The sequence below is a fragment of the Musa acuminata genome, chromosome BXJ2-8 (genome assembly GCF_036884655.1).
Source record: "Musa acuminata AAA Group cultivar baxijiao chromosome BXJ2-8, Cavendish_Baxijiao_AAA, whole genome shotgun sequence".
In the NCBI taxonomy this organism is placed as follows: Eukaryota; Viridiplantae; Streptophyta; class Magnoliopsida; order Zingiberales; family Musaceae; genus Musa; species Musa acuminata.
The window spans coordinates 49,995,346-50,022,565 of record NC_088345.1 but is presented as its reverse complement, the minus strand read 5'-3'; the positions used below and the strand labels follow the sequence as shown (position 1 = coordinate 50,022,565).

The window sequence follows — 27,220 nt, the reverse complement described above, 5'->3', positions numbered from 1 at the left end:
TACCCAAACGATCCTGACCGTCGATGTCAGGCCATGTCATCCATGATAGCCGCTTCCGTTTGGTGGGTGTCGCCAGGAGAGCGTGTCGGATCACGGAGATTAATTATTTGGGATTTTGGTTCTTGGTAGGGCCGCCCGCGGAGACTCGGAGGCGAACCGTTTCGCGTCCGAAGTCGTAAATCAAGTCGTAGATACGACGTGGCGGCGTTAGAATCGTCCACGCCACCACGTTCCCCCTCGCGCGTGCCCCACCCGCTCTTACCGAGTCTTATCCAACGGCGGGCGAACTGCGGCGGGCACATAGGGATCATGGATTGTACGGATTCAGATAAAAGCATGGCTGGAGCGGATCCCAAAGCTTCGAAAATTAAAGGGCAGAGGGAGAGGGAGTATGGCCGGCCCCGCAGCCAACTCCTCTATAAATCCGTCTCTCTATCGGCGGAGGGAAGCACGAAACAATAGCGATAGGAGAGAGAAACAGCGAGAGAAGCGGCGGAGTGCGGCGTTTTTCTCTGGGTGGAGGATCTTTTGGAATCTCTAGCTTGCGTTTGGCAGTTGCCGGGAATCGAAGATCTTTTGCTTCTTCCTGGCTTTTATCGATATAGAGGTAAAAAGCAGGGGGAAAATCTTGTTTTTGATATGGGTAAGAAGAGATCGGCGGGTTTAGATTGTTAGAATAGTTAATGATGTTGTTATTTATCCATTAGAAACCGCCAGTGTCTCTGTTTCAATCTCAGGTGCTCGTTCTGCACGATACTTTTGCTTGCCACTTTTGACATGCGTCATCTTGTGGATGCTCACGGTCTCGGTTTTTTCCTGTTCTACACAGCGAACCCGTCCGACGAAGAACGCGTCGTCCCGAACGGCTCTTTGATCGACTCTTTCTCCGGCGTTTCTTTGTTCGATACTTCATAAATCTACTTCCTTTTACCTGAAACCCGGTTGAGAGTTTCAGCAAGCTCGTAAAGATCTAAACTTTGTTCCAAAACCTCAAAGAATGAGTGGTCTTTCGCCTATGGCCTCCGCTGACCCGTGCTCGGCTTTAAAGCTTGGCGCAGGGACGTTGGCGCCTTCTTGCGTTGCGCACTACAAGAGGAACGACCGCCGTGGAAGCAGGGCCGTGTGGTTCTCTGCCTTGCGACGATCTCATACTATCTCCTCGGAGAGCCGTTTTCTTGGTATACAAAGGCACCATCCACGGCGCACCGACGACCTCACACGTTGTTTGATGCCGAAGCGGAACGTCGTTGCCACCTCTCGATCTCCATCAACGTCCATGTCTGAGTTGCCAGAGAAGCCCATGGGTCTTTATGATCCCTCCTTCGAGAAAGACTCTTGTGGTGTCGGATTTATTGCTGAGCTATCCGGCGAATATAGCCATAAAACAGTAAGCTTTTGTTTCCCCTGATCAAGAGTAATCAAGAGTATGTTCTTGACCTTGAAATCGTTGCATTCCAAGAGCATTGCTGAACATATGGAGAATTTGCAGGTTGACAATGCACTGCAGATGCTGGAGAGGATGGCGCACCGTGGTGCTTGTGGCTGCGAGGCTAACACTGGCGATGGGGCTGGCATCCTTGTAGCTCTTCCGCACGAGTTCCTCAACGAGGCATGTGTATTATTTGTTTTCAATGAGGCACGCATTTTGAATTTTTAAGGGGCCTTTGTTCTTGTAAGAAATATTTTTCCCCTGTTCTAAGCGTTTGTCATATCTTTTATAAGCGTTTGTCTTATCTTTTATTGGCGTGTTCATTTGTGGTGTTGTCAATTGGTGATTGTTCTTCTTAGGGCATTATTAACTATGAATTTTTGGTATTTTTTACATATTTTTTTTTCTCTTTCAGGTAACCAAAGATTTGGGGTTTGAACTGCCACCACCCAGTAAGTATGCTGTTGGCATGTTCTTCATGCCAACTGATGATAGCCGCAGGGAGAAAAGCAAAGCTGCATTCGTGGAGGTAATTTTCCATTATGAATAATTACACTTGAGATCTACCAGGATCTGTAGCTAAACTTCTGGAGATTTTATATTTCTCTTTTAAAAGGAACTGCAGATTCTCTTTGTTCATTGTTCAGTGTATACAGGCGTGTCTGTTGAGTAAGTTGATAGTTGTGTTTTACATTTATTTTCTATGAAAAATATTATCTTGGATGTGTTGTATAATTTATTTTTGCAACTTTCAAAGAACAATTTGCATGTTTTTAACATTATGCATTTTTTAAAAGAATATGATAAGATATTTACATCTTGTGCTACAATGTTTGTTTGAAATTAGGGTCCTGCTACATGTGCTGAAAGACATGATTAAATTTGAGGAAGTCTAGCTTCTGTTTCTTACACTAAATTTCCTTTTAACAAAGTGAATGTTTCTTTTTTGAAAGGTATTTTTTTTTATCCTTTTTGAAGTGATCAGGTCTGATCTCAACCAAGAAATTCATTTGTAATCTCTTTTGTCTAGATAATCTCAAACTTTTGTTATGATGCTGTTCTTGATGAGCTATTTTCACTTATGCTATAGTATACCTTTCTATTTTTTTTTCTTTTCAAAAATTTCTGCCATATTTGGGAGTTTTTCTTTTCTTGTGATTCTTAATACATCCTAGAGCAATTCAGAGTACTCTGAAGAACTGTCTGGTACTTTATGCTACTTTAGGTTGCAGAATCCTTGGGGCATGTTATTCTTGGCTGGCGTCCGGTACCAACAAATAATACGGAGCTTGGTGAGTCTGCTCGACGGACAGAGCCAATCATTGAGCAAGTTTTTCTTACACCAAGTGCACAATCCAATGCTGATTTTGAGCAACAGGTCCTTCGTTGATTTTTTTTTTTTTCTTGAACACAGAGAAACTCATTAAAACTTGATAGAAACTTCTAACTTCTAAAGGTTCTGTTTGATTTTTATCTTGGGTATATGCAGATGTATATATTAAGGAGATTCTCAATGGTTGCTGTTCGAGCTGCTTTGAATCTGAAGCGTGGTGCAGCGAAGGAATTCTATATATGCTCATTGTCTTCGAGGTGATATTTTAACCCCCTTTTGCCCTTGCATAAAGAAGAGGAAATTTTTGTTGTTTTGAGTTGGAAGATATGATTAGGGAAGAATGGGTTATTAAGTAGCTTGTTTCTGTGTAGATGTGATGGCAGTTTTGTTTCCTTTACTAATGGATAGAAGTCCTGGATCTTCTAAAAGTGTTGTGTTTTGTCTGATTTTGGCAGGACTATTGTTTACAAAGGTCAGCTAAAGCCTGTTCAGCTGAAAAACTACTATTATGCAGATCTTGGTGACAAAAAGTTTACGAGTTACATGGCCCTGGTAAATATATACTTTTGCAAAAACTCTTGACCACAACAGTTTACTATATGAAATATGTAGTCGATGCTTTGGGTGGTATGGTGAAATCTTTGTAGTTGATAACCTAGGAAACCTTGTTGCAGAACTCTGATGCATTAAATCCTACAATCTATTGTATGAGATCCTATTTTGAAGTGGAAAAGAAATGATTACAGGTGAAGATTGCTTAGGCTTTCTGTGTAATTTTTCATTGGGACTGTACTTACACCGATCCTATTGGCTATTCTGGTGCCCCTTTATTTCACACTGAACTATTAAACCTCAGAATGCAAGTCTAAAAATTGCAATTTTAGGATCAAATAACAATGTTCATGTGCAGGTGCATTCTCGATTCTCCACAAACACATTTCCCAGCTGGGACCGTGCACAACCAATGCGTGTAGTGGGTCACAATGGAGAAATCAACACTTTACGAGGAAACATAAACTGGTATGATAAGAAGATGGTGGATTTTTTTCTTTGTTATAAGCTAATTATATATGCTAGTCACCGTTTGGTTTGGTTGACATCTTTCTTTTCTTCTTTCCTAATAGGATGAGGGCACGGGAGGGTCTCTTAAAGTGCAAGGAATTAGGCTTATCGGAAGATGGAATGAAGCAACTTTTACCAATTGTTGATGCTAGCTCATCCGATTCAGGTAGATATTTCTCACTTGATATCTTGCTTTAATCTAATCATTTGACATACAGGTCATGCGTGTAACATACGGGTACATGAATGTGCATTTTTCTGTACGCATTTATGAGTGCTTGACGTTGAAATATTTATGTAAATTGTAGGGGCATTTGATGGTGTTCTTGAGCTGTTGGTTCGTTCTGGTAGGAGCATGCCAGAAGCTGTCATGATGATGATACCTGAGGCATGGCAGAATGATAAAAACATGGATTCTGAAAGGAAGGCTTTGTATGAATATTTCTCAGCTCTCATGGAGCCCTGGGATGGACCTGCTCTCATTTCATGTGAGAACCCATACTATTCTTGGTGCAAAACTCCAGGTGACATGGTGATTTAAACTAATATGTTTTTTTTTTAAATTCAAGTGCAGTTACTGATGGTCGCTATCTTGGAGCAACACTTGATCGCAATGGGTTGAGACCTGGTCGGTTTTATATTACACATAGTGGCCTTGTTATTATGGCCAGTGAAGTAGGCGTTGTAGATATCCCTCCGGACGAAGTGGCCAGGAAAGGAAGGCTAAACCCAGGAATGATGCTGCTGGTGGATTTTGAACATGGCATTGTTGTTGATGATGAGGCACTGAAGAGACAGTACTCACAAGCTAGACCATATGGAAAGTGGCTTAAGAGACAGAAGATTTGTCTTGAAGACATTGTCAATTCTGTTTCCAAAAGTGACATGGTTCCTCCATGCATTTTCGGAGCAGTTCTGGTACGTTTGATACTGCTTGTTTTGTTTCACTGAGTAAATAGACCTTGGTTGAATTTCTGATATATTTAGTTCCAGGGTGATGAGAAAATTGAGAACACAGGAATTAGTGGTCTTTTGGCACCACTTAAGGCCTTTGGGTAAGTTACAACCTAACTCTCCCATGTTATTGTTACAATGTACATGAACAAAAGTAGTCATTTTGAAATTTGTGCCTGCAGTTACACAGTAGAAACTTTGGAGATGCTGATGCTGCCTATGGCAAAAGATGCCAGTGAAGCTCTTGGCTCAATGGGAAATGATACTCCCTTGGCTGTGATGTCAGGTAGAGAGAAACTGACATTTGAGTACTTTAAGCAGATGTTTGCGCAAGTCACAAACCCTCCAATTGATCCAATAAGGGAGCAAATTGTAACTTCTATGGAATGTATGATCGGTCCAGAAGGTGACCTCACGGAAACCACAGAAAAACAGTGCAATCGCCTTTCTTTGAAGGGGCCTCTTCTTTCCATAGAAGAAATGGAAGCTATAAAAAAAATGGACTATAGAGGTTGGCGCAGCAAAGTTCTTGACATTACATATCCAAAAAAGCATGGCCGAAAAGGTCTAGAGCAGACTTTGGATAGGATTTGTTCTGAAGTTCGCGAGGCTATTGGTGATGGTTATACAACAATTGTCTTGTCTGACAGAGGTGATTATTGATTGATGTTTCTGAAGTCATAACTTTTCCTTCCAAGATAGTTTATTGATTAAAATTGTGTTAGAATTAGTTCTCTTGGTTTTTCTTCTCTTATGATCCTTAGCTCTTATTTCTCAGTATCATGCTTGTGTCTAAGAATGCTTTGTTGATACTTACATGCTTTGTCATTCAGAAAACTATTTTATTTCTATTTCTTTGCTTTTGTAGTATCTAGTCTTCAACTCACATGATATTTGTTGGTTTTCTTATGCTGACATGCATTCTGTTGATGCTAACCAGTCAATCTTTCTTCTTAAATTTTTATTAGGTTTTTCATCAGAGCATGTTGCTGTTAGTTCTCTGTTAGCAGTTGGTGCTGTTCATCAACATCTAGTCTCGACACTAGAGAGGACACACATTGGATTGATTGTGGAATCTGCAGAGCCTCGTGAAGTGCATCACTTTTGTACCCTAGTTGGATTTGGTGCAGATGCCATATGCCCATATTTGGCTATAGAAGCAATTTGGCGACTGCAAATTGATGGAAAGATCCCTCCAAAAGAAGATGGTGAGCTTCACTCCAGAGAGGATCTTGTCAACAAGTATTTTAAAGCAAGCAATTATGGAATGATGAAAGTCATAGCCAAAATGGGGATATCCACTCTTGCATCATACAAAGGTGCACAAATTTTTGAAGCTGTAGGTATTTCATCTGAGGTGATCGAGAAGTGCTTCAAACGAACACCAAGCAGAGTTGAGGGTGCAACATTTGAAAGTCTTGCTGGAGATGCTCTTTGCCTTCATGAATTAGCATTTCCAATGAGAGCTTTACCTCCAGGTAGTGCAGAAGCAGTAGCACTTCCTAATCCTGGGGATTACCACTGGAGGAAAGGGGGTGAATTGCACCTTAATGATCCCCTTGCAATTGCAAAGTTGCAAGAGGCAGCCCGATCTAACAGTGTGGCTGCATACAAAGAATATTCTAAACTGATACAGCAGCTGAATAAGGGCTGCAACTTGCGTGGTATGCTGAAGTTTAAAGATGTCACTGGAAAAATTTCCTTGGATGAAGTGGAACCTGCTAGGGAAATTGTGAAGCGTTTCTGTACTGGTGCAATGAGTTATGGTTCAATATCTTTAGAAGCACATACAACTCTAGCTATTGCAATGAACAAACTTGGAGGCAAATCTAACACTGGTATGAGCTTACTTTACAACTCCAGAATCTTCTTTCAGCTTCTAATGTCCTTTTTTATTTTAAATATCTTAGTCATATGCAAACTTTATGGGTAGGTTGCATGTAACATTGGTCTAGAATAATTTTATATATGATTAGGAGCCTTTCCATCCTTATCTGTGTTGCCAGTCCATGATTCACTCGATGAATCAAGTAACCATTTTTTTCTGCGTGCTTGATGCTACCTTGATTGATAACTAGCATCGACGTAGAGAATAGATAATGATTTAGTGTCAAATTTAAAGTTTAAGGGTAACCAATCTTCCTGTCATAGTAGCTCATTAAGTTCTACCCTTTGACGTTCAAGTCTTGTGACCTTTCTGTTTTTTTTTTCTTTTGAAAAAATCATGTTGTTGCAATATTTTAATCTTGGAATCATCAATTGACTTAATTTTCTGTGTATAATATCTATATATAATCAATATTTTACCAATATGTATGTAATTGTCATGTGCCAGATAGTGGTTTACATGATGATTTTTTCTATATTCATATTGCAATTGTGTTTTCTTGACTTGACCTGATCTTGAGTGAACTTGGTTTGTCCGCTTCATCTTCCTAGATTATACGTGGTTAATCTTTGAGTGACAATGATTTTAGTATTAGAGTAGTGTTAATTTTATTCTTATTTTGTGTGTAACTTTCATGAAGGTGAGGGAGGTGAACAACCTTCACGTATGGAGCCTCTTTCAGATGGTTCAATGAATCCAAAGAGGAGTGCAATTAAGCAAGTGGCAAGTGGAAGATTTGGTGTGTCAATATACTATCTTACCAATGCTGATGAGCTTCAGATAAAGATGGCACAGGTAATTGCTACAAATTTGTTGTGCTTATAACTTTTCCTTTAATTTGAACTCCTTAATAAACACATCTGCCACCTTAGTGGTCCTCTCTTCCTAATAGAAAAATAGTTTCTCCTTTTCACATATCAATAACCATGACAGAGTACCTAATTGTGTTTGTATCTATAAATGATGCATACCTTTCACATTAAGTGTGATTTATGTTGCTATAACTTAACCTGTTGCTATATACCTCTTTTGATTTTCTTTGGTTTGCTTCTGTTGCAAGGGTGCTAAACCAGGAGAAGGAGGTGAACTTCCTGGACATAAGGTCATTGGTGATATTGCAGTAACAAGAAATTCTACAGCTGGTGTAGGGCTTATTAGTCCTCCACCCCACCATGATATATACTCAATTGAGGACCTTGCCCAATTAATTTTTGATCTTAAGGTAATTAAGTGAATCATTTGATATGTCTTTGTCACTGATTAATGGAAGTTACTGCTCCATAAAAAATTGTCAGAGGTACCCCTCCCTTTTCTTCGTTTTAGCGTGGTCCCATTTCTCTGTTATTCATATCATTTAAGGAGCCATCACAAGCATGATAACAGAATTATGGTATTTGCTTTATGTCTGTACTTTTACATCTTGATAGTAAGTCTCTCTTCTCTCACGCAGAATTCGAATCCAGGAGCTCGAATTAGCGTTAAGCTAGTTTCTGAGGCTGGCGTTGGGGTAATTGCTAGTGGGGTTGTAAAAGGGCACGCAGACCATGTATTGATATCTGGCCATGATGGTGGTACTGGAGCTTCTCGTTGGACTGGCATTAAAAATGCAGGGCTTCCTTGGGAGCTTGGGTTGGCTGAGACACATCAAACTCTTGTTGCAAATGACCTTCGTGGGCGAGCAGTCTTGCAAACTGATGGTCAGCTTAAGACTGGACGGGATGTTGCCATAGCTGCTCTACTTGGTGCAGAAGAGTTTGGTTTCAGTACCGCACCTCTTATAACACTTGGCTGCATTATGATGCGGAAGTGCCATAAGAACACTTGCCCCGTTGGCATAGCCACTCAAGATCCTGTTCTTCGTCAAAAATTCGCAGGGCAACCTGAGCATGTTATAAATTTTTTCTTCATGTTGGCAGAAGAAGTCCGTGAGATCATGGCCCAGCTGGGCTTTCAAACCGTTAATGAGATGATTGGCCGTGTGGACATGTTAGAGGTTGATAAAGAAGTCATTTTGAGCAATGAAAAATTGAAAAATATCAATCTCTCATTACTGCTTAAACCGGCAGCTGAAATTAGGCCAGGTGCTTCTCAGTATTGCATTCAGAAACAGGATCATGGTCTGGACTTGGTATTAGATCAAAAACTGATTACTCTATCAAAAGCTGCTCTGGACAAAGGTTTGCCTGTATTTATTGAGACCCCAATTTATAATGTAAATCGTACTGCTGGCACCATGCTTAGCCATGAAGTCACTAAACTCTACCATATGAAAGGATTACCTCCTGATACAATCCACATTAGGCTAAATGGAAGTGCTGGTCAGAGTCTTGGGGCATTTCTTTGCCCTGGTATCACACTTGAGCTTGAAGGAGACAGCAATGACTATGTTGGGAAAGGGTTATCTGGTGGCAAGATTGTAGTTTATCCTCCAAGAGAAAGTAAGTTTGATCCGAAGGAAAACATAGTTATTGGTAATGTTGCTTTGTATGGAGCTATAAAAGGGGAGGCATATTTTAATGGAATGGCAGCGGAGAGGTTCTGCGTACGTAACTCGGGTGCTACAGCAGTTGTAGAAGGTGTTGGTGATCATGGATGCGAGTATATGACTGGTGGTATTGTTGTTATACTTGGGAAAACTGGGAGGAACTTTGCAGCTGGAATGAGTGGTGGAATTGCTTATGTCCTTGATGTGGATGGGAAGTTTGAAGCTCGATGCAACCTTGAGCTAGTTGATCTTGAAAATGTTGAGGATGAAGAGGACATTACAACACTAAGAATGATGATACAGCAACATCAGCGCCATACAAAAAGTCAGTTAGCGAAGGAAATCCTGTCCAATTTTAACAATCTACTGTGCAAGTTTGTAAAGGTATTTCCTCGAGATTATAAGGGGGTACTTCAGAATTTAAAGGCAGAGCAAGCTTCTAAAGAAGTCAAGAAAAAAGACAAAAAAGAGCTGATGAAGGATGTTTCTGCAGTATCTAAGTTGGCAACTGAACGTTCTGATAAGAAGGTAAACCTTATTTGAATGATTTATTAAGATTAATTTGAGTTCATCCTTTTCCCATGATGTAGGATAATTAATCTTCTCTCTTATATCAGAATTAAAAAACTGTCCCTTCTATTTGGCAAAATTGTCTGATATTGCAGTTTCCTATATGTAGCTGATTAATACTAGTTTTATCTGAGAGCTGTAGTGTTTGTAAGGTTCCTTTTGTCACTGAATAAGTTGTTAAACTGATTTTTGGATGGACATAACGTTGGTCAGGAGACAACGAATAGGCCAACACAGGTTGATAATGCTATTAAGCATCGTGGTTTTCTTGCATATGAGCATCAAGGCATATCTTATAGAGATCCAAATAATCGAATTAAAGATTGGAAGGAAGTTGCTGTGGAGTTGAAGCCTGGGCCACTTACAAAAACCCAATCTGCCCGTTGCATGGATTGTGGAACCCCTTTCTGTCATCAGGTATCTTAAATCATGTTTTGTTATATCAAATGGCACTTGACAAAGTTTATTTTAGGATATATGTTAACAGTCCTGGGCTCTCTTTTTATCTTCTTTTGTTTGCACTTTTTACAATGGAATCATGGTCACTTTTCAAAACTAATCACATGAATATAATATAATCTTTGGTTCAATTTATGGTAGTCATACTTCCAGCTGTAAAATTTTCAATATAATTCATGTCTGGCATCACTATAACCTTATATACAAAAGTTTATTTTCTAGAAATACTTGAGGTTTTCTTTAGATTGATAGGGATCTCTAAACTTAATGCTTTAGGAAAAATTTATTCACTTCGAGCATCATTATTTAAGTTGTCCTTCTAAATTTTCTCCCAACCTGCAGGATCAATCTGGGTGCCCTCTTGGAAATAAGATACCTGAATTCAATGAACTTGTCCACCAAAATAGGTGGCATGAAGCTTTAGATCGACTCCTAGAAACAAACAACTTCCCAGAATTTACTGGTCGAGTTTGCCCTGCTCCATGTGAAGGATCTTGTGTTCTGGGTATCATTGAGAACCCTGTGTCTATTAAGAGTATAGAATGTGCCATCATTGACAAAGGTTTTGAGGAAGGATGGGTGAAACCTCGACCTCCACAACGGAGAACTGGGTAATGATTCTTTTCTTGTGCTATCCAATTCTCATAAGATCACTTTACATCCTGTCATGTTTTCTGTAGCATTTAGGTTGTTAGCCATTTAATCCCATTCTTTTCTTCAACTTCTTTTGGTAAGCTCTACTTCTAAATAAAGTCACAGAATGCTACTACACTTGTCTCATGGTTTGATTTGTGTTCCATTTGGAGGAAAAAACATTTTCTTTTGACTAATAAATTATGATTTAATCAAGCCATTTCTCACACATCAGTTATCAGTTTTTCTGTCTTTTCAATTCTCTGATGTTTTTGTCTTTATGCTTTGTGTTTCCTTTCCTTCCTTAGAGAGGGGGGATTCAAATGGTTGCATTTGTGTGCTTAGTTAATACTTAGGAGGTATAATATTCTCAGAATAATTATGTGGAGAATGATTTTTTTTTTCCAATGGAGAATGAATTTTAAAGTCCTCTTTTCTTCAACGGACAATTTGGCAGACTACTTAATGTTGTATGCACTATGCAGTAACCAAAATAATCAAATTGCCTTTTCCCAATATCATTAATAAGATTCTTTCGAAAATTTTAATTTAGAAATTTATGGTTTTAGCATCATGATATCAGGATACTCCATGCCTGACCATAAATGGAATATTCCAGAAGAGTTTCTTAATGTATGAAAAAAATATATACATCTTCTGTTACTCCTGTGTGAAACTAAAAAAATTATCGGATGTGAAACTCAGTAGAAATACCAGCAGCTTCTACACCAGTGCCATTTAGCCATCTAGTTTCTTCATAGTAAGCATGAACCGTGCTCTCACTGCAAACTGCCTGTAGTTTGCAAAGGTAACTAGTTTCCATCCATGGGTTTATTTCTTTACCCATGCTTGTCGCCAAATTCTCTTTGTAAATTTTATGGCTAGTCATTTTAGAGGTGAGGTAAACTAGTCAATCATTTATTTTGTACTGTCCCAACTGGTTTAAACTTGTATTGGCTTTTCTAACTAGAAAAAAATTCAACTGTGCTACCAAATCATTTTACGCTTATAATATCATGGATCTTCAATTAAAGTGTAGAATTATCGTGGATATAATGTGATTTTAATTATAAATTAATGATTTTTTGTTTCATGATGAAATGTAAGAAAATGTGAATGCTTGTCACTGATACAGGAAGAAGGTCGCCATAGTTGGTAGTGGCCCAGCTGGTCTAGCCGCAGCTGATCAGCTAAATAAAATGGGTCACCTGGTAACTGTTTATGAGCGTGCTGACCGTATGGGGGGATTAATGATGTATGGAGTTCCCAACATGAAGGCAGACAAGTTTTACATTGTTCAACGTCGTGTAAACCTAATGAAAGAGGAAGGTGTTAAGTTTGTGGTCAATGCCAATGTTGGAGTAGATCCATTGTACTCCCTTGACCATCTTCGTGCCGAAAACGATGCAATAGTTTTGGCTTGTGGAGCTACAAAACCTAGGTAATTGATTGATGTTGTTTAAGAATTTTACATTTTTATGAATTTTACATTTTTGCTTTGTGGAAACTTTGTGGAATATTTCTACAAATGAACATGCAAATGGACTTCAGAATATGTTAATGTGACAAGCAACCTCCTTATATGAGTGAAAATTGCCCTGCTATATTTCAGATTCTCCACATAGGAACCAGAAAGTTCCAATTTTGTTCATTTACCAGGAATTCTTTCAGACGCATATTATGTGTTCATGTTGATTATCCATCGGGCCAGAGTCAGAATGACCTCGTTGACATCAGCTTGAGTGCTGTATATGACTTGCTATATTTTATGCATACAATGTTCTATTTTTCTTATAATATTTCCTGTCTGTAGCTTTTTAATCCTGAATAATAAATTCTATTCAAAATTAGTTAGCATTGGAATTTCTGCTGTAAAAAACATTTGATTATAAAGGCCATAATGAGAGTATGACATCTGCAAAGGAATGTTGATGCACTGAGAATACTTTTTGTGCAGGGATCTGACAGTTCCTGGAAGGGAGCTCTCTGGTATTCATTTTGCCATGGAATTTCTTCATGCAAACACCAAAAGCTTGCTTGATAGCAATCTTGATGATGGTAAATACATATCTGCCAAGGATAAGAAAGTGGTTGTGGTAGGCGGAGGAGATACAGGAACAGATTGTATTGGGACCTCCATCCGACATGGTTGTACCAATATTGTAAACTTGGAACTCCTTCCTATACCTCCCCGAAAAAGAGCACCTGGCAACCCATGGCCCCAGGTTAAATAAATTTTTTTTAATAATATAGATGTATCTTTTTCTTTATGGGATCATAGTAATTGTTCTATCCCTCTTCTATTTGACTAGAAGTGACATTTATTCTGAATTAGCTTTTGTCTTTTGCAGTGGCCTAGGATCTTCCGAGTAGATTATGGTCACCAAGAAGCAACCGCCAAGTTTGGAAAAGACCCGAGATCATATCAGGTTTTGACAAAGAGATTTGTGGGAGATGAAAATGAAGTTGTGAAAGGCCTTGAGGTGGTACAAGTGTGTTGGGAAAAAGATAGTGGAGGAAGATTACAGTTCAAGGAAGTCGAAGGTTCTGAAAAGATATTTGAGGCTGATCTAGTCCTATTGGCTATGGGTTTCCTTGGCCCAGAATCGGTAGGTTTTCTAATGTTATCTGTCACTTAATTCAGTATTCCGTGTGGCATTACATTGGATAATTTAGAATGGTAATGACTGCTCAGTTATGAAGATAATATTGGTAACTTTTAGAAGAAATACTAGATGAGAGTTCACTTAAAGAGGAATGAAAGGAACAGACATAGGAAAAACTACAGAAAACTGGTTCTGTTTGTGTAGTTGAAGAAAAGAGTACTAAAAACTTTAATTAATTGTTCTCTTTTTGGTTTGTTCTCATCCTCCCCGAAGATCTAATTAATTGTTAAGCATTAGACATGTCGAGTTGACAGTTCCAAGGGTTTTTTTGAAACAAGACCATTAATGTTTTCTAAAGCTACAATATAAAGATGAATGATCCCTGTCCTCCAGATCACATTCACATTCTCCATCAATGGCCAAGCCTTCTTGATTATGGTGGCCCTAGTGTTCAGCTAATCTGTGAGGCTCAACAAGCAAAAAATTTCATGTTCATTGGCACCATTAGGTGTCCAAAGAGACCTGTTCTTTGTTGGTTGAGATGTAATAGGATATTTCCAACCAATCGAGTGCTGATCTGATGGAGCAACCAAGTTTTAGCTAGATAGTATGACATACTAGATGGATTCAAGTAACATTTGTGTTTATATTCTACACAGTTTTCATAAGATCTGGTACTTGTGCCTGTAATTTTGACATGCTGTTTTAATGTTGATGATCTGGATTTAGGTGGCCTTTTATTTGTAGTAAGCCTCATTGTTTATGTAATGTTCGACAACATCAGAATACAACCAGCTTGTTTTTGTTTACCAACTGCAGAATGCTGTTTCACTTTTTCCTACATACCAAATTTGTCAAATATAATCTTGTAGTTATAATCGGTCAGATTAAGACTTAACTATGCTTGCAGACAATCGCTGATCAACTGGGTGTGGAAAGAGACAACCGTTCAAACTTCAAAGCAGATTTCGGATGCTTCTCAACCAATGTGGAAGGAGTATTTGCTGCTGGTGATTGTAGGCGCGGCCAGTCACTGGTCGTTTGGGCCATCAGCGAGGGCAGACAAGCAGCCTCTCATGTCGACAAGTACCTAATGAGAGATGAAACTAATGCCACGAAGAACGATGTTGCGGTTGCATAGAAACGCTTCACTCCAGGATGTAACAGGAGAGTTCTAAAACCAACTAGTAAGCATCCAGCTAGTTAGTCCGGCCGACTGTATCTTCTGGTTGAATCCAAGTTTGAGATATTGTTGTGCAGTAAAGTAAGTAGTGTTAATTATCTAGCTGAACGACGTCGTGTTTATGTGTTTTGGAGTTGTATTTGTTTCTGTTCTTGTCTTTCACAAGCTGTATTGTGGCTTAGAAACAGTGTTAAAGTTCTCTCCATTGTTCAAATAAAAGATGCAACATTGATCTCTGAAAGTATCAGAACAGCTTGGATCTGTTGACCATGGCTTACAGCAGCATAACAGTAGCCTAATGGCTGTCTCATACTTGTATGGCCTTGAAAATTTCATCTTAGTTTTTGATATGGCAGAATTCCTCCAGCCGATGTGTCAGCCTTGTTCGGCCGACATATATTAGGGACACGTGACTGACCAGCTGGCCATAACGGTCGGTGCAAAGGACATTAATTCTGTCTGGCTGGCGAGCCAGTAGCCTGCTGCCACTTGGACCCAAAACGATCGAATTTGTCCATTCCATGAGTACCACGTGGAGACAATTACCCAATCCCAAGTTCGGCACTGGGTGGTATTAGGAGTCTCTAGGCATGATGTAGGGATATTGACTTTTCAAGTCAAACTAGTTACTGACTTGATCTTCATTGACATTTATTAGGAGTCTCTCTTGACTTAGTTGTGTAGGATTCGACCAGATGTTGACTCGTAGAAGAAGTAAGTTGGATCTGACTTGACTCCCAAATCAAATAACCATAATTTGCTTTAATAAATTGATGTTGGAACGAGGATCGATCAAAATGAACCTAGTCTGATGGCTCTAGTTAGCTAAATCCTAAGCCCCAAATGTTGTAACGTTGAATCTTCTGATCTCGATCCCAAACTAACTCATGGTGTCGTTCGGCTTGAACCCATCGTTACAAATACTTGAGCTAAATCTCTTTTGTTGACTCTTTTAAGACTCGACTTTACTTCAACCCCCTTCATAGTAATAACTAACTTAGTCCACCATGGTTGTGCTAATCGAAGTTTTTAATACCCTAATTCAACAAGTACAAATGCTGAATAACATAGTCTAGCCTATGGCCCCAAAGTAGATAAAACAAGAAAAATAATAAAAAATAGAATTATATTTACGATCTTCTTTCACAAACATTTTAATGAGCAGCCAATCTCCTAAAGCTTTCAAATGGCTCTTCGAAACACGTTATCACTTTCATATCTCAAATAATACTATTCGAAACTATTGACCCGCTCATATGTCGAACTTTCTTAACAACCTTAAGGGGAGTCGCATGCAAGGTTCGCTAACCTCTTCCGAGAGTCAAATTTCTTCTTTGGTTAGCTAGTTAAGGAATTCAAATATAATTTCATCAATTATCGGCTCCCTATGAACATTAAGTGTGTCATCTCATTCCAAGACGACAAGAAAAGTGGGGAAGGTGAAGGTTCTACTACCGTGTAATTGGTGCTGCCACGTGCTTGGCATGTTTGCCATAGAGAATACGTAGTAAGCTGAATCACCCCTGATAATTGTCAGGGTCCATATGTGGGACAGGTCCAGATCCCACATCACCCAGGAAGTTTCAACGGGTGATTCAACGATTCGTTCGAGGCCAAACAGGGGTACGCGATCTGAACCGTCCGCGATTCAATCACGCGATCTAGACTGTCCAATCCGTAGCTATGAATACAGACCGCGCTTGTGCAGAAACGACGCCGACTAGGGTTTCTCCGGCTCGTCTGCGAAAATGGTGAAGGGCCGACAAGGCGAGCGCGTCAGGTGCGAATCAAACATCTTCCTCTTCATTTTCTTCTTCTTCTTCTTCTACTTCAAGTACTTATTCTGTTCCTGTCATCCTTGATCTCGATCGCAGGTTGTATGCCCGGGGCACGATACTCGGATACAAGAGGCAAGTCGAGTTCGGATTCGCCATCTGCATCTTCGTATTTAACGTTCTGTTCTAATCGGATTTCGATGTGATGAATTAGGTCGAAGTCGAACCAGTACGAGAACACCTCGCTGGTCCAGATCGAGGGGGTGAACACGAAGGAGGAGGTCGCGTGGTACTGTGGCAAGAGAATGGCGTACATCTACAAGGCCAAGACGAAGAACAAGGGGACCCAGTACCGGTGCATCTGGGGTAAGGTTGCTCGCCCTCACGGCAACAGCGGCGTCGTCCGCGCAAAGTTCAAGTCCAATCTCCCGCCAAAATCCATGGTGAGATTCACATCGATGCTTTGGTGTTTTGCCTCTATTATGTCTAACCCTTGCTAAAGGTTGTGTTTTCCTTGACTTCGTTCTGATTTCCGATTGCAGGGTGGACGGGTTAGGGTTTTCATGTATCCGAGCAACATATGAGGTGGATTACCATTTGGGAATACACTTCATGGCATTTTGGTTTTTTGTTGGGTTTGATCTTTCCTCTTTTTTCATTTTCAGTGTCATCCTTTAGCTTCACTTATGATACTACTGGTGATCATTTTTGTGAAATTTTTTGTTGTCTGTTTCTTCAGTTTGCTTTGTGCTTGCATAATAATTTTCTTCAAGCTTATAATTTCTTCTGTTAAGAAGTAAAAGAAAATGGATGAAAGCTTCAATACTGTTCTATATACCAAAAATATGTTTTTGAATGTCTGATTTTATAGGAAATGTGACATCATATATCTTCTGTTCATTCATTTAGGTTCATTTTCAGTAGAAGCATGTTGCCTATTGACGGTTAAATTTTTACACAGCATTTGAAGATCGTTATGTTTAGATTTTCAGTCATTATCATGGATCTTCCCATTAACCTAATATAGAGAATGAGTTTCATTTAGAGGATTCGAAGAGGGAGTGTTCTCTGCCTCTTGGCAGGGTAATTGAAGTGTATAATCATTTACATTAGTTAAGAGTGTTAGAGAAAGTTTAGCAGATAATAGAAATAAAAGGTGTCTGGATCTTGTTGAATCGACAGTAATTCTTTTGTGATTGGCTGGAAGAGGTAATTTATGTGTTTGAATTTATGTGAGAACTTTACAATATTTGCCAAAGTTCACTTGAGTTGGCAGATTTTCCAAACACCACCGCTCATTCGGCCTCTCACTTCTCCGTGAGTATTATAGCATGTATTGTAATGGGAGTCGAAATGGAGCTTGACGCAAATACTCTGGGAGATGATGAGAGAATCATGAATCTGGCACACTAGGACAGCCTAAATGCAATTATGAACCAGAAGGAGAAAAGCAGGTGGAAATGTCTTCAAAAGTGAGAAGCTGTTATGGGTTTGTGTATATTTCATTGTTAACAATAAATAAGCTGAAGAAAGTTTTGTTGGTTTTGAATTTATCAAGATAATCTTTTTGATGAGATAGATGCTTGTATTGACCAATATCACGTATATTTCATTGTAGTGATTTCTTCCTAACATTCCTTTCATATACTGTGCATCATCTGAAGTTTACTATTAATATACTGAGGTAACATGAAGCATCATCTTTAGGGGCATCAAATCACTGATATGCTGCTGGAGGCATCAGTGGTGATGTTTTAAATACGTGTCTACTCCGGAAAATAGCTTTCAGGTAACATGAAGCATGTGTGTAATAGTACCAAATCATCCATGCTGCTGTAGGCATTAGAATTAAAGCTTTCCATGTGAGTTTTACTCTGGAAATTAGTCTCTCTCAAGTTTCCGAGATTGAGTTGCTTAATTTCTTCGCAATTCTGCCTGTGGCTATGCGCCTCGTGTTCTGCCACTCTCTGTCAAGAGGTAAAATCTATCGTCTTCCCAATATAAATAGACATCAGAGAGACTGGAGATGATGCTTTCCCGTTATGTTAAGTGGTCATTTCTTCTTGCTTTTATGTTTATGATTTGCATTTTTCGCTAATACTTAATTCTGTCTCTATTCAAGTGTTTCCACCATCCATTTATTGTTGCCATTTCTTCTGTTGTACAGTTCTAGCAGATGTTCTTTGTAAGCTTGTGGGGGCATAATGACATCCATTAAATTCCTACATGAATTAATTACACAAGCATGACCAATTACAGAAGATATACAGAATTGGAATAAATTGTAACTCTTTATAAATATTTATAAAAATGTTTTTATGTTTAGTATGTCTATTCTAGTTTCAATTAGTTGATATTAATCATAGTTAATATTTGTTGATTCGAAAATTTTAAATTTCGTTATCTTCTTTCTCTTTTCGTTAAAAAAAAAATCGCTTTTTTTAAGAGAAATAAAAATAAAGAAAATAACAAAATGACCCGGATCAAAAGGACAGCAAATTACCCACCGCACCTTTCCGTCCATCGTTCGCGTCTCATCTCACCTGCCTTAATGAGTTGGTCGGGTGCAGCGAGGGCGCTGGATTGGGCCCCCCCCTCCGGTGGGGCCGCCTCCGTCTCTTATCAACGGGAAGGCGTCTAAAACGGGTAGACCCCCAAAACGGGTGGGAAAAGGAAACGCTCAACCTGAACCCCCTTATTCCTCCGAAGGGGCTCCCTGCGTCCTCACCCCACCGCCCCGCTCTCCCAAATCTTCTCCATATCCATACGACCCTAATCTTGTTTGCATCGACGACGATCCGATCGAGGTTGGTTTCCTCATTCATCGCTCTTAATCTACGGTTTCGCTGATATTTTTTCTACATCAAGTTGTTAATCTTATGATCAACGATGGATGTGGATGTATGATTCTTGTGGAATTTTTGTTTGTTTGCGGAAAAGGTGGATCTTTCTTTCCCATTTCCGGTAGAATGGTCTCCGGATTTCGTCATTTCTTCTGTTTCTTTATGCCGAATGGAGTATTTCGGTGTTGCAGGCGATCATCGGCCCGATTGGATGGTATGCTGCTGGCATGAGGGAAATCGCGCAGAGAATTCGGTGCATTCCACTTCCGATGGAGAGGGGCAGGTCAAAAGCTTGAAGCGCGGCAAGGATAACAAACTCGGGGTGAAGTGTCCTTCGAAGCACCGGAGAGTCGAGGCGGCGGCAGGTATGATGGTTGATTCAGGTCGTGCCGTCAATCCCCGAGCTGCTTCTCATCTGTTGCCCGAGAAGGACGAGGTGGGCGATGGGGGTTATGCCACTGGAGCATGGAGAAGGTAAATTCCTGGAATTATTGCTAAAATATACTCACGATCTAGTTCGATGATCGTCAATGTCCTAGGCGATTTAGTTTTTACTTTAGCATTTGGACGACGTTCCACTATCTGTGGAGGAATTCATCGACATTTAATGCTGTACAGGATCAGTTTGGCTTTGTGTGGATGGTCCAATCATTTGGGAAGAGTTGACACACTGAATGGACTGTAGCGTTGGACAAAATGCACACTTCACACACGATAGAGACTGAACCCAAGACCTCTCATGTTTTACCATCTGAGATAAGGAAAGGTGGCATGCAGGATCGATCTAGGTTGGTGTTGCTCAGGTGGAAGAAAATTAGCCACAGGATTATCATGAAGTGTTTGTAATGCCAGTATATTTATGCTAGTAAGTGGATGATGTTGTTACCATTTAAAAATTTTCAGGAGACCTACTGAAAACTAAAAATATCTTTCTAAAATTAACAAGTGATTCTATGTTTAGCCAGTTATTAGTTCAGCAAGTGAAAGTGGCAGCATCTTAGTCAGGTTGTTTCAGTGATGGAGATGTGTTTAAGTTATTCCTTAATTGTCAGACATTCTGTACCGGGTGCCATATCAGAATTGCCATTTACATAAAAACCAATGCAACATAGTGACTGCCTCAAATTTTTTATAGGACTTCAGTCTACTGCTTTCGGCAGCTATTTGTTTTATAATGTGAGGGGCTTTAATCAATTTGATATTGACCTAAGATGTCCATTGCATAAAATTATATTTTTTTTGAAAAATAATGGATACATAGTTCTAAACATAAAATCTTTATTGGTTAAGAACAACATATGTTTATGTTAGACTTCTAGCAAATATCAGATGTGTTAAGGCACCATATCTGGATCATTGATGAAATGTGCTTAGCCTTGAATTTTTTCTCTTAATTAGACATGGCTTGAGTACAAATATTAGCTATTAAGGATCAGGTATTCTTTATATGCAATGCCCATGGATTATATGTTCAGGTAGTGTTGCATGTTGCTATGACCATGTAATATATATCATCAAAAGAAATACTAGATTTTGTGTTTCCTAGTTTTAAAAACAAGATATTTGATTCTGTCCTATATGTAGATTGTAGAACCGATATGACCATGTTCAAATACAAACTATTGCAATACATAAATACCATAGCCAGACCCCACTATACATGTTCATGTTCTTGTATCATTTTTTAATGGGTTGTTTGGATAGTTGCATTAATCCTTTTGCATTATTGCTTTTAGGAGATCTTTTTTGCCTACATATTCATTTTCTTTTCTCTTCTTTTTTTCAGCATGCCTTGTTGAAAAACATGGCTTAAGCCAACTGTGCTATACCTGATGGCTTAAGCTAACATTACCGTGGCATATCACTCTGTACGGGTGGTATATACTGGTTTGATAGGGAACTAATGCGAAGGTATATTAGTATGCTCCCATGTTTCGTATGTCGGTAAGCTTGGTATGGTTCGGTATGTACCGTACCGACAACTGGTTAGTACATCGGTATGGATCAGCAACGCAAATCATGATGTATACCATTGAAAGCTGTGTTTGGAGAAGACAAGCCTAGTGAAATCTTTTCTAACTAATCTCCTTAAATGATCAAGTTTGAAAGAGAGAAAGATTTTAGTAGTCTGTGTTTTCATCTGTCATGATGGCTTTCACCCCGCTGCATTGGTAATTTGATAAGTGATGTTTTAAAATATAAGCGAAGAAGCATTTGATATTTTTGTATAAAGATGTCATGACTTAACTATTTTAAAAAGGCATGCCTCATTATAGGTTGTCATGGTTACCTATAAATAATCATTTTGTATTCAAGGACATAACTTACATTATGTAGCTTTGCCATATTTTACTGTTATAGTCATCGTTTTGCAGAAACTTCTGTAGGAAAATACTTTTGCAGTTTTGCAAAGGTTATAAATTTCATAATGTTCTGCGAGGTTTCTTTGTATATAATTGTGCTGCTCTGTGGCTATCAAAATATCAGCATAAAAGTTTGTGTATATTTAAATAAGTTTCTGATTTTAGTTCTTTGAAAAATTGGTTTGATTGATCATTTGGCTTATTTGCAGTGATGATGGGAAATTAAATTGTGGATATTCAAGCTTCAGGGGAAAGAGAGTAAACATGGAGGATTTCTTTGATGTAAAATCAGCTAAAATTGATGGCCAAACAATTAATTTCTTTGGAATATTTGATGGTCTGCTATATTTCTTACTTTTGTACTTTTGCTTGTCCTTAATATGAAATATTTGAATTTTTATACATAACTTGGTATTGCAGGTCATGGAGGCTCACGTGCTGCTGAATATCTGAAGGAGCACTTATTTGACAACCTTATGAAGCATCCAAAGTTCTTGACAGACATAAAACTTGCAATAAGTATTGTCAAGCTTTTGAATTTACTTTATCATATGTTTAATGCATTGCATAGAGTTGTTAAATGATTGTCATTTTTTTGGAAAATGACAAAATGCAGATGAATCATATCAGAGAACTGATTCAGATTTCTTAGATGCTGAAAACAATACTTCCAGAGATGATGGTTCTACAGCTTCGACAGCAATCTTGGTTGGCAAACACTTGTATGTAGCAAATGTTGGAGATTCACGTGCTGTTATATCGAAAGCAGGAAAAGGTTCTTTCCACTGATATCTAAAATCTTCTACATGTTTCTTTTTATAGAACATATTCTTGGGGGGTCATTTATGAACAATAAAGTTAGTTATGATTTGGTTAGCAGTTCTTTGTCATTGTATTGTTCCAAATTTTCTTGTGTGTTGGACAGGAACTTCATGCAAATTTAAAGGATTCACATGACTGCATTTGCAAGGTTTAAAAATGTCTGATCTTTTCTGTGAGAAATTACAAATATTTTATCTTACAACAATAAAGCAAAACAGCTCCAGATAACAACCGGCCTTTCTTTTCTTCCTATAACATAAACAAGGTAATACTTTCATGGAGAGGCACAGAGAAGGCCCATAATTGGCTTACTCCAATTAGAATGAGACCATTGTTGGTGTTCCAGGGCATTCTAGTCAGTAGCACTTGTGAAATTGAGGCATTTTCAAAAGGTAGGCTGACAAGTGCTTCTATTGTCATATCAGCATTTGGCCAAAACACATAATTTATGGCTTGTGGAACACCAAATATGGAACTTCTATGTATCTTGACACTGTAGAAATGGTTGATTAACTACCATTTTTTTTAACAGTATGAGAACAATTTAAGAAAGCATGACATTTATGGAGTTCTTATTATTCTTCATTTTTTTGTCAATGGTAGTTATTTAACAACGATGAAAGATGTAAAAAATTTGGGGAGGCGATATGTAATCATTAATTTTCCAAGGACTGCTGAGCAGCTTAATCAGTTATAGCCATCTTGGCATATATTCTTGCAATATAGCATGCCGGACCATGTCAGGACATGTTGGCCTCGGTGTGTGCGAAGCACCCACAGGCACCTACATTAGTAAACTGATGGTGTCTTACCAAAATTATACATGCCAGGCATCCATAGGTGTCTTACCAAAAATATACCACAACTTTATTTTAGAGCTTGCAGCTGATGTGTGCCAGGCATTCATAGGCACACTTGCGACATGATGTAGTGTTACCAAATTGTACATGCCAGTGTGCATCATTCATCACAACTTTATTTTATATTTTGCAGCACACCATAATTTTATGTTTTAGAATGAATTTGTGCTGTTATTTTTTTCTGATATAACGTGTTTTATTTATTGTTGTTTCCTTTCAGTATATGAACCTGATTCTTGAACTCATGTTCATTTCATACATTTTAAGATTAACTGAATTTGGTTCGTATTTGTAGCAATTCCGCTTTCTGATGACCACAAACCAAATCGAATTGATGAGAGAAAAAGAATTGAGAATGCTGGAGGATTTGTCATGTGGACTGGTAAGTCTTCTACTCTGTACGTTGTTGCGTGTTCAAGACATTGCTACTGGTTTTGTCTTGCTTAATTCTAACATGTCATTCTTTAAAATGCATACATGAAGTTTCATTGCTCAATTCACAGTCTAGATATTAGAATAGAATGTGCCACTTTGTACCCTTTATTTCTTATAGAACTTATCGTTTATGCTTTGGTGTTTATATTACATGATGATGGATTAAAAATTACTCCTTGTTTGTAGATGATAGGGGTGATCAGTAGAAAAAATCCCTGGAATTTTGAGGTAGAGTAGAATACTAATTATTGTATTCAGATGAACTATTAGCCTTTATCTTAATGGACATTTGATTTGATTATAAGTAGCATTGATCCATTTAGTATCTCTTTTTAAGCTAATTACATATTGTTATTGGAAAGGAATCCTCAGACTTTGGATGGAAAAATACAACTCTGAATTGCTTATGGGAATCCTGGTCCTGCAAGTTGCTTCTTTCTGATCTAGGTGACTAGGGTTTGAATCATAAAAAAAGTCTCTCTGCTTGCAGGATCCTTCCTAGATCCTGTATTGGTAGGAGCCTCGTGCATTGGGATATCATTTGTTATTGCTTATGGGAATCCTGGTCCTGCAGGTACTTGGAGGGTGGGTGGTGTATTGGCAATGTCACGAGCATTTGGTAATCGCCTTCTCAAGCGATTTGTTGTGGCAGAGCCCGACATTCAGGTATTCTGCAGATAGTTTAAAGTGGGATCGTTTTGTTTTTAATTATCCTCATGACACATGCAATGTTCTACATTTTCTAGTATTTTTTTGTTGCTTTCTAAAACACACTTTATGTTGTCATATCTGTCTTCACATGTGTATATTGGTCACATGAATATTCTAATTGAACCAGACGTGCAGTCGCTCATGCTGCTTCATTCTGCCTATGGACTATGTGAGAGCTTGTCCACCTGCATACTGCAGCTGTTTTTATAAACATTATTTGCATGGGGCAGATTATACCTCTGGCAATAATTTATTTTGATTTCAGTGTAATGAGATGTCTAGAAAATAATTTTTAATGATTTCTTTGTTTAATCATGACAAACTGCAGTAGAATACTTAATCATAAATTCATTTTCCACAGGAACGAGTGGTTGATCACGAATTGGAGTTCCTGATTTTGGCAAGTGATGGGTTGTGGGATGTTGTTAAGAATGAGGTGAGCGTCTCTTTTACATCAAGCATATGCTGTTACGTATGATACTGCTTTATTAGACAACTTAGTGGAGCTGATCTTCTATTATTAAGGTTGCTGAAATTTGCATACTCATTGAAGTCTACTTTGTCTGATCCTTCTCTCGAGATATTCTCCACGGCACTTAAACCTCTTTCACCAGTACCTTCTTTCAGTTAAACCTGTGAACTCTAATGCTGTGTGTTTGTGGTCATTTCAACAATCTGTTCACTGCCTCTAGGTTTTGTGAGGATGCTTCATGATTAAAATTCTGATATTTTTCCATTGCTATTCACATCCATCAGGATGCCGTTTCACTCGTGAGATTGGAAGAGGATCCCGAGGCCGCAGCGAGGAAGTTGACAGAGGTTGCATTCTCTCGTGGAAGTGCAGACAATATAACGTGCATAGTAGTGAGATTCCTCAACAACAAAGAAGGTGTAGACCCTCCTCCAGCCTGTGTTTATGATTGATTGATCATATTGCCATAAGAATGCTCGCTCGGGACTCAAAGTCAGAAGAATGCAATTATTAGCATGCCAGTTTTTTCCATGCTCATCTGTTGTTGCCTTTCTTAGAACACTTTCTTCTCTTTTGTGGCTTCCACTTTCCTTCCTTTTCTTTTGTTACATATTGAGTATAAGGCTTTGTATTGCTTTTTAGTTGCTTGCCAAACGTCTTCTGTGCAAGTGTGAGCATGTTCTGTCAAACCTCCTTTGGATTGAGTTTCAATCGATTTGTTTTGGGCTTTTTGCCTATCTATTCTTTCAAAGTTTAGGAAATGTGTTTATGTATATATATTTTCCTTTAAATGTATATATATATATATATTCTCAATTTGATCACGTGATAATTTCTTATCGGTTCATAAATTAAAATGAAGGCTTCATTTGATCCCAAAATCTTATGAATAAATTATTTGTAAAATTGTACTTTTATGGTCACCCTGATTTGGTCCGATTAACTCGTATTAGCTTTGATAATCTGTCCAGAAAATGGGGATATACTTATCGTTGATCATCTTTCAAGGGAAAAAAAAGAATGGTAAAAAAAGGATTAAAAAAAAGGCCATTTATCCAATAAAGTTTTTAGTTTTTTCTTTAACACTTTAGATATTCTGTTTTCATCTTGTTGCGGCCTTAGTATTGACCCCGTGAAGCTTTTATTCTCGATGTTGACTACTCTTCTCGTCGTCACTCTCGTCATCATTTATCCGATCGTGACTCAACTTCTTGATGCCATTGCCCTTGTGAAGCCTTTATTCTCGATGTTGACTACTCCCCTCGTCGTCACTCTCGTCACCACTTATCTGATTGTGACTCTCATCTTCTCGATATTATCCGTAATGCTCATAGCCTATCCCCTCTTTCAACCCCCCTTTGGAGATCATTGCATCGTTTTCGTCTTCGTGAAGCCTTCGTCCTTATGCCGACTACTCCCACCACCATCACTCTCGTCACCCCTCATTCGATATCTCTTCTTCCAAACCCCCTTTGGAGGTCCTTGCCTCATCCCTTTTCATATCGCCAAAAGCCACCCTATCCCCTTCCTCCCAATCATCTTTGATCTCCACACCCCCGCCTTCATCCCCCATCTAGTGACAAGGCAAAGGGTTCTGAGGAGGAGGGAAGAGAGTGATTGATGGAAAAGAAGCAAGAGTTTTTCTCATTGTTAAGGGAAGAAGTGGTCAGACGGTTGTCATCAATGAGGGTAAGGTTGGAGAGCACGCAACGAGGTCTATCGACGATAGCAGGGCTACTCCTTCTACAGTGATAAAGGTGCGACTATTAACTCGATGGGGAGCCAATGGTGCTAAGATCTAGCAACCTGGCTTCTCTAATGGAGGGGTTGGATCCTGGGGAGGTGGAGGGGGTGGACGCATAAAGGGAGTAGGGGTGAGGGTAGTGGGTTAAGGATTAGATTTCATAGTACCATCCAACTTAACCACCACTGCATCCTACCAATGATTTAATCTTTAGTTGTTGCACTGAGTCATAGGGGCAAGGTTGGGGCCTCAATAGATGGGCTTCGCGGTAAGGTGGAGGCAACAATGAAAGGCATTTAGGGCTTTAGATGAAAAAGAGATAATAAATAAAAAAAATTAAAAGTTTGAGGCATCTTATGAGAAAATAAAAAAATAACATACTAATTTTTTTTACTTAGTGATATGATTTGAGATTTCTATGCTTTATAAATATAATAAATAACATACTCATATTTTTTACTTTTAAGATTAAAATACATGCTTCCTAAAATATAATTTTCATAATGTTCTACAAAATTTTGGTTTACCATGGATAAACATCAATATCTACTTTAAATATATTTTGTAGCAAGAAGGCATGATCCTTCAATATA

The 27,220-nt window shown here is 38.7% G+C and overlaps 3 protein-coding genes across 8 annotated transcripts; all 3 read left to right on the top strand.

Annotated features, from left to right (window-relative positions):
- The first annotated feature begins 448 nt into the window (after positions 1-448).
- LOC103996064 (glutamate synthase 1 [NADH], chloroplastic) lies at positions 449-14,843 on the top strand. 3 transcript variants are annotated; one of them, XM_065122610.1, is made up of 24 exons: positions 449-607; positions 830-962; positions 1,059-1,387; positions 1,490-1,609; positions 1,845-1,958; positions 2,655-2,807; positions 2,919-3,019; positions 3,218-3,314; positions 3,673-3,782; positions 3,887-3,990; positions 4,133-4,312; positions 4,399-4,742; positions 4,812-4,879; positions 4,961-5,430; positions 5,747-6,616; positions 7,307-7,461; positions 7,727-7,888; positions 8,117-9,679; positions 9,935-10,138; positions 10,523-10,791; positions 11,949-12,254; positions 12,771-13,038; positions 13,165-13,422; positions 14,330-14,843. In XM_065122610.1, the coding sequence occupies exons 3-24, from the start codon at positions 1,229-1,231 to the stop codon at positions 14,558-14,560; spliced, it is 6,306 nt and encodes a 2,101-aa protein (XP_064978682.1). In that variant the 5' UTR covers positions 449-607; positions 830-962; positions 1,059-1,228; the 3' UTR covers positions 14,561-14,843. The 3 variants fall into 3 exon arrangements, with proteins under 3 accessions (XP_064978682.1, XP_064978683.1, XP_064978681.1); XM_065122611.1 differs by having other exon boundaries at positions 1,049-1,387; positions 4,818-4,879; XM_065122609.1 differs by having other exon boundaries at positions 1,049-1,387.
- A 1,453-nt stretch (positions 14,844-16,296) lies between these two features.
- LOC135620027 (large ribosomal subunit protein eL33w-like) lies at positions 16,297-17,115 on the top strand. Its single transcript, XM_065122608.1, has 4 exons — positions 16,297-16,382; positions 16,477-16,512; positions 16,592-16,820; positions 16,920-17,115. The coding sequence occupies exons 1-4, from the start codon at positions 16,351-16,353 to the stop codon at positions 16,959-16,961; spliced, it is 339 nt and encodes a 112-aa protein (XP_064978680.1). The 5' UTR covers positions 16,297-16,350; the 3' UTR covers positions 16,962-17,115.
- Positions 17,116-18,827: 1,712 nt separating this feature from the next.
- LOC103996066 (probable protein phosphatase 2C 52) lies at positions 18,828-25,618 on the top strand. Of its 4 annotated transcripts, none has more exons than XM_009416877.3 (10): positions 18,828-19,184; positions 19,412-19,694; positions 21,793-21,920; positions 22,004-22,102; positions 22,200-22,358; positions 23,561-23,647; positions 24,073-24,147; positions 24,275-24,366; positions 24,773-24,847; positions 25,168-25,618. In XM_009416877.3, exons 2-10 carry the CDS (start codon positions 19,432-19,434, stop codon positions 25,333-25,335), a joined length of 1,146 nt encoding a protein of 381 aa, XP_009415152.1. In that variant the 5' UTR covers positions 18,828-19,184; positions 19,412-19,431; the 3' UTR covers positions 25,336-25,618. The 4 variants fall into 4 exon arrangements, with proteins under 4 accessions (XP_009415152.1, XP_009415153.1, XP_018685981.1 ...); XM_018830436.2 differs by lacking the exon at positions 18,828-19,184 and adding an exon at positions 19,839-20,008 and having other exon boundaries at positions 19,559-19,694; XM_009416878.3 differs by lacking the exon at positions 24,073-24,147 and having other exon boundaries at positions 18,842-19,184.
- The last annotated feature ends 1,602 nt before the right edge of the window (positions 25,619-27,220 follow it).

Coding starts and splice junctions, on each gene's coding strand:
- LOC103996064 (XM_065122610.1), top strand. CDS start 1,229: ATGCCGAAGCGGAACGTCGTTGCCACCTCTCGATCTCCATCAACGTCC. Junction 3,783..3,886: donor TTACGAGGAAACATAAACTG/GTATGATAAGAA, acceptor CTTTCCTAATAG/GATGAGGGCACGGGAGGGTC. Junction 5,431..5,746: donor AATTGTCTTGTCTGACAGAG/GTGATTATTGAT, acceptor AATTTTTATTAG/GTTTTTCATCAGAGCATGTT.
- LOC135620027 (XM_065122608.1), top strand. CDS start 16,351: ATGGTGAAGGGCCGACAAGGCGAGCGCGTCAG. Junction 16,383..16,476: donor CGACAAGGCGAGCGCGTCAG/GTGCGAATCAAA, acceptor TCTCGATCGCAG/GTTGTATGCCCGGGGCACGA. Junction 16,821..16,919: donor ATCTCCCGCCAAAATCCATG/GTGAGATTCACA, acceptor TTCCGATTGCAG/GGTGGACGGGTTAGGGTTTT.
- LOC103996066 (XM_009416877.3), top strand. CDS start 19,432: ATGGTATGCTGCTGGCATGAGGGAAATCGCGCAGAGAATTCGGTGCAT. Junction 22,103..22,199: donor AGACATAAAACTTGCAATAA/GTATTGTCAAGC, acceptor GACAAAATGCAG/ATGAATCATATCAGAGAACT. Junction 24,848..25,167: donor GGGATGTTGTTAAGAATGAG/GTGAGCGTCTCT, acceptor CACATCCATCAG/GATGCCGTTTCACTCGTGAG.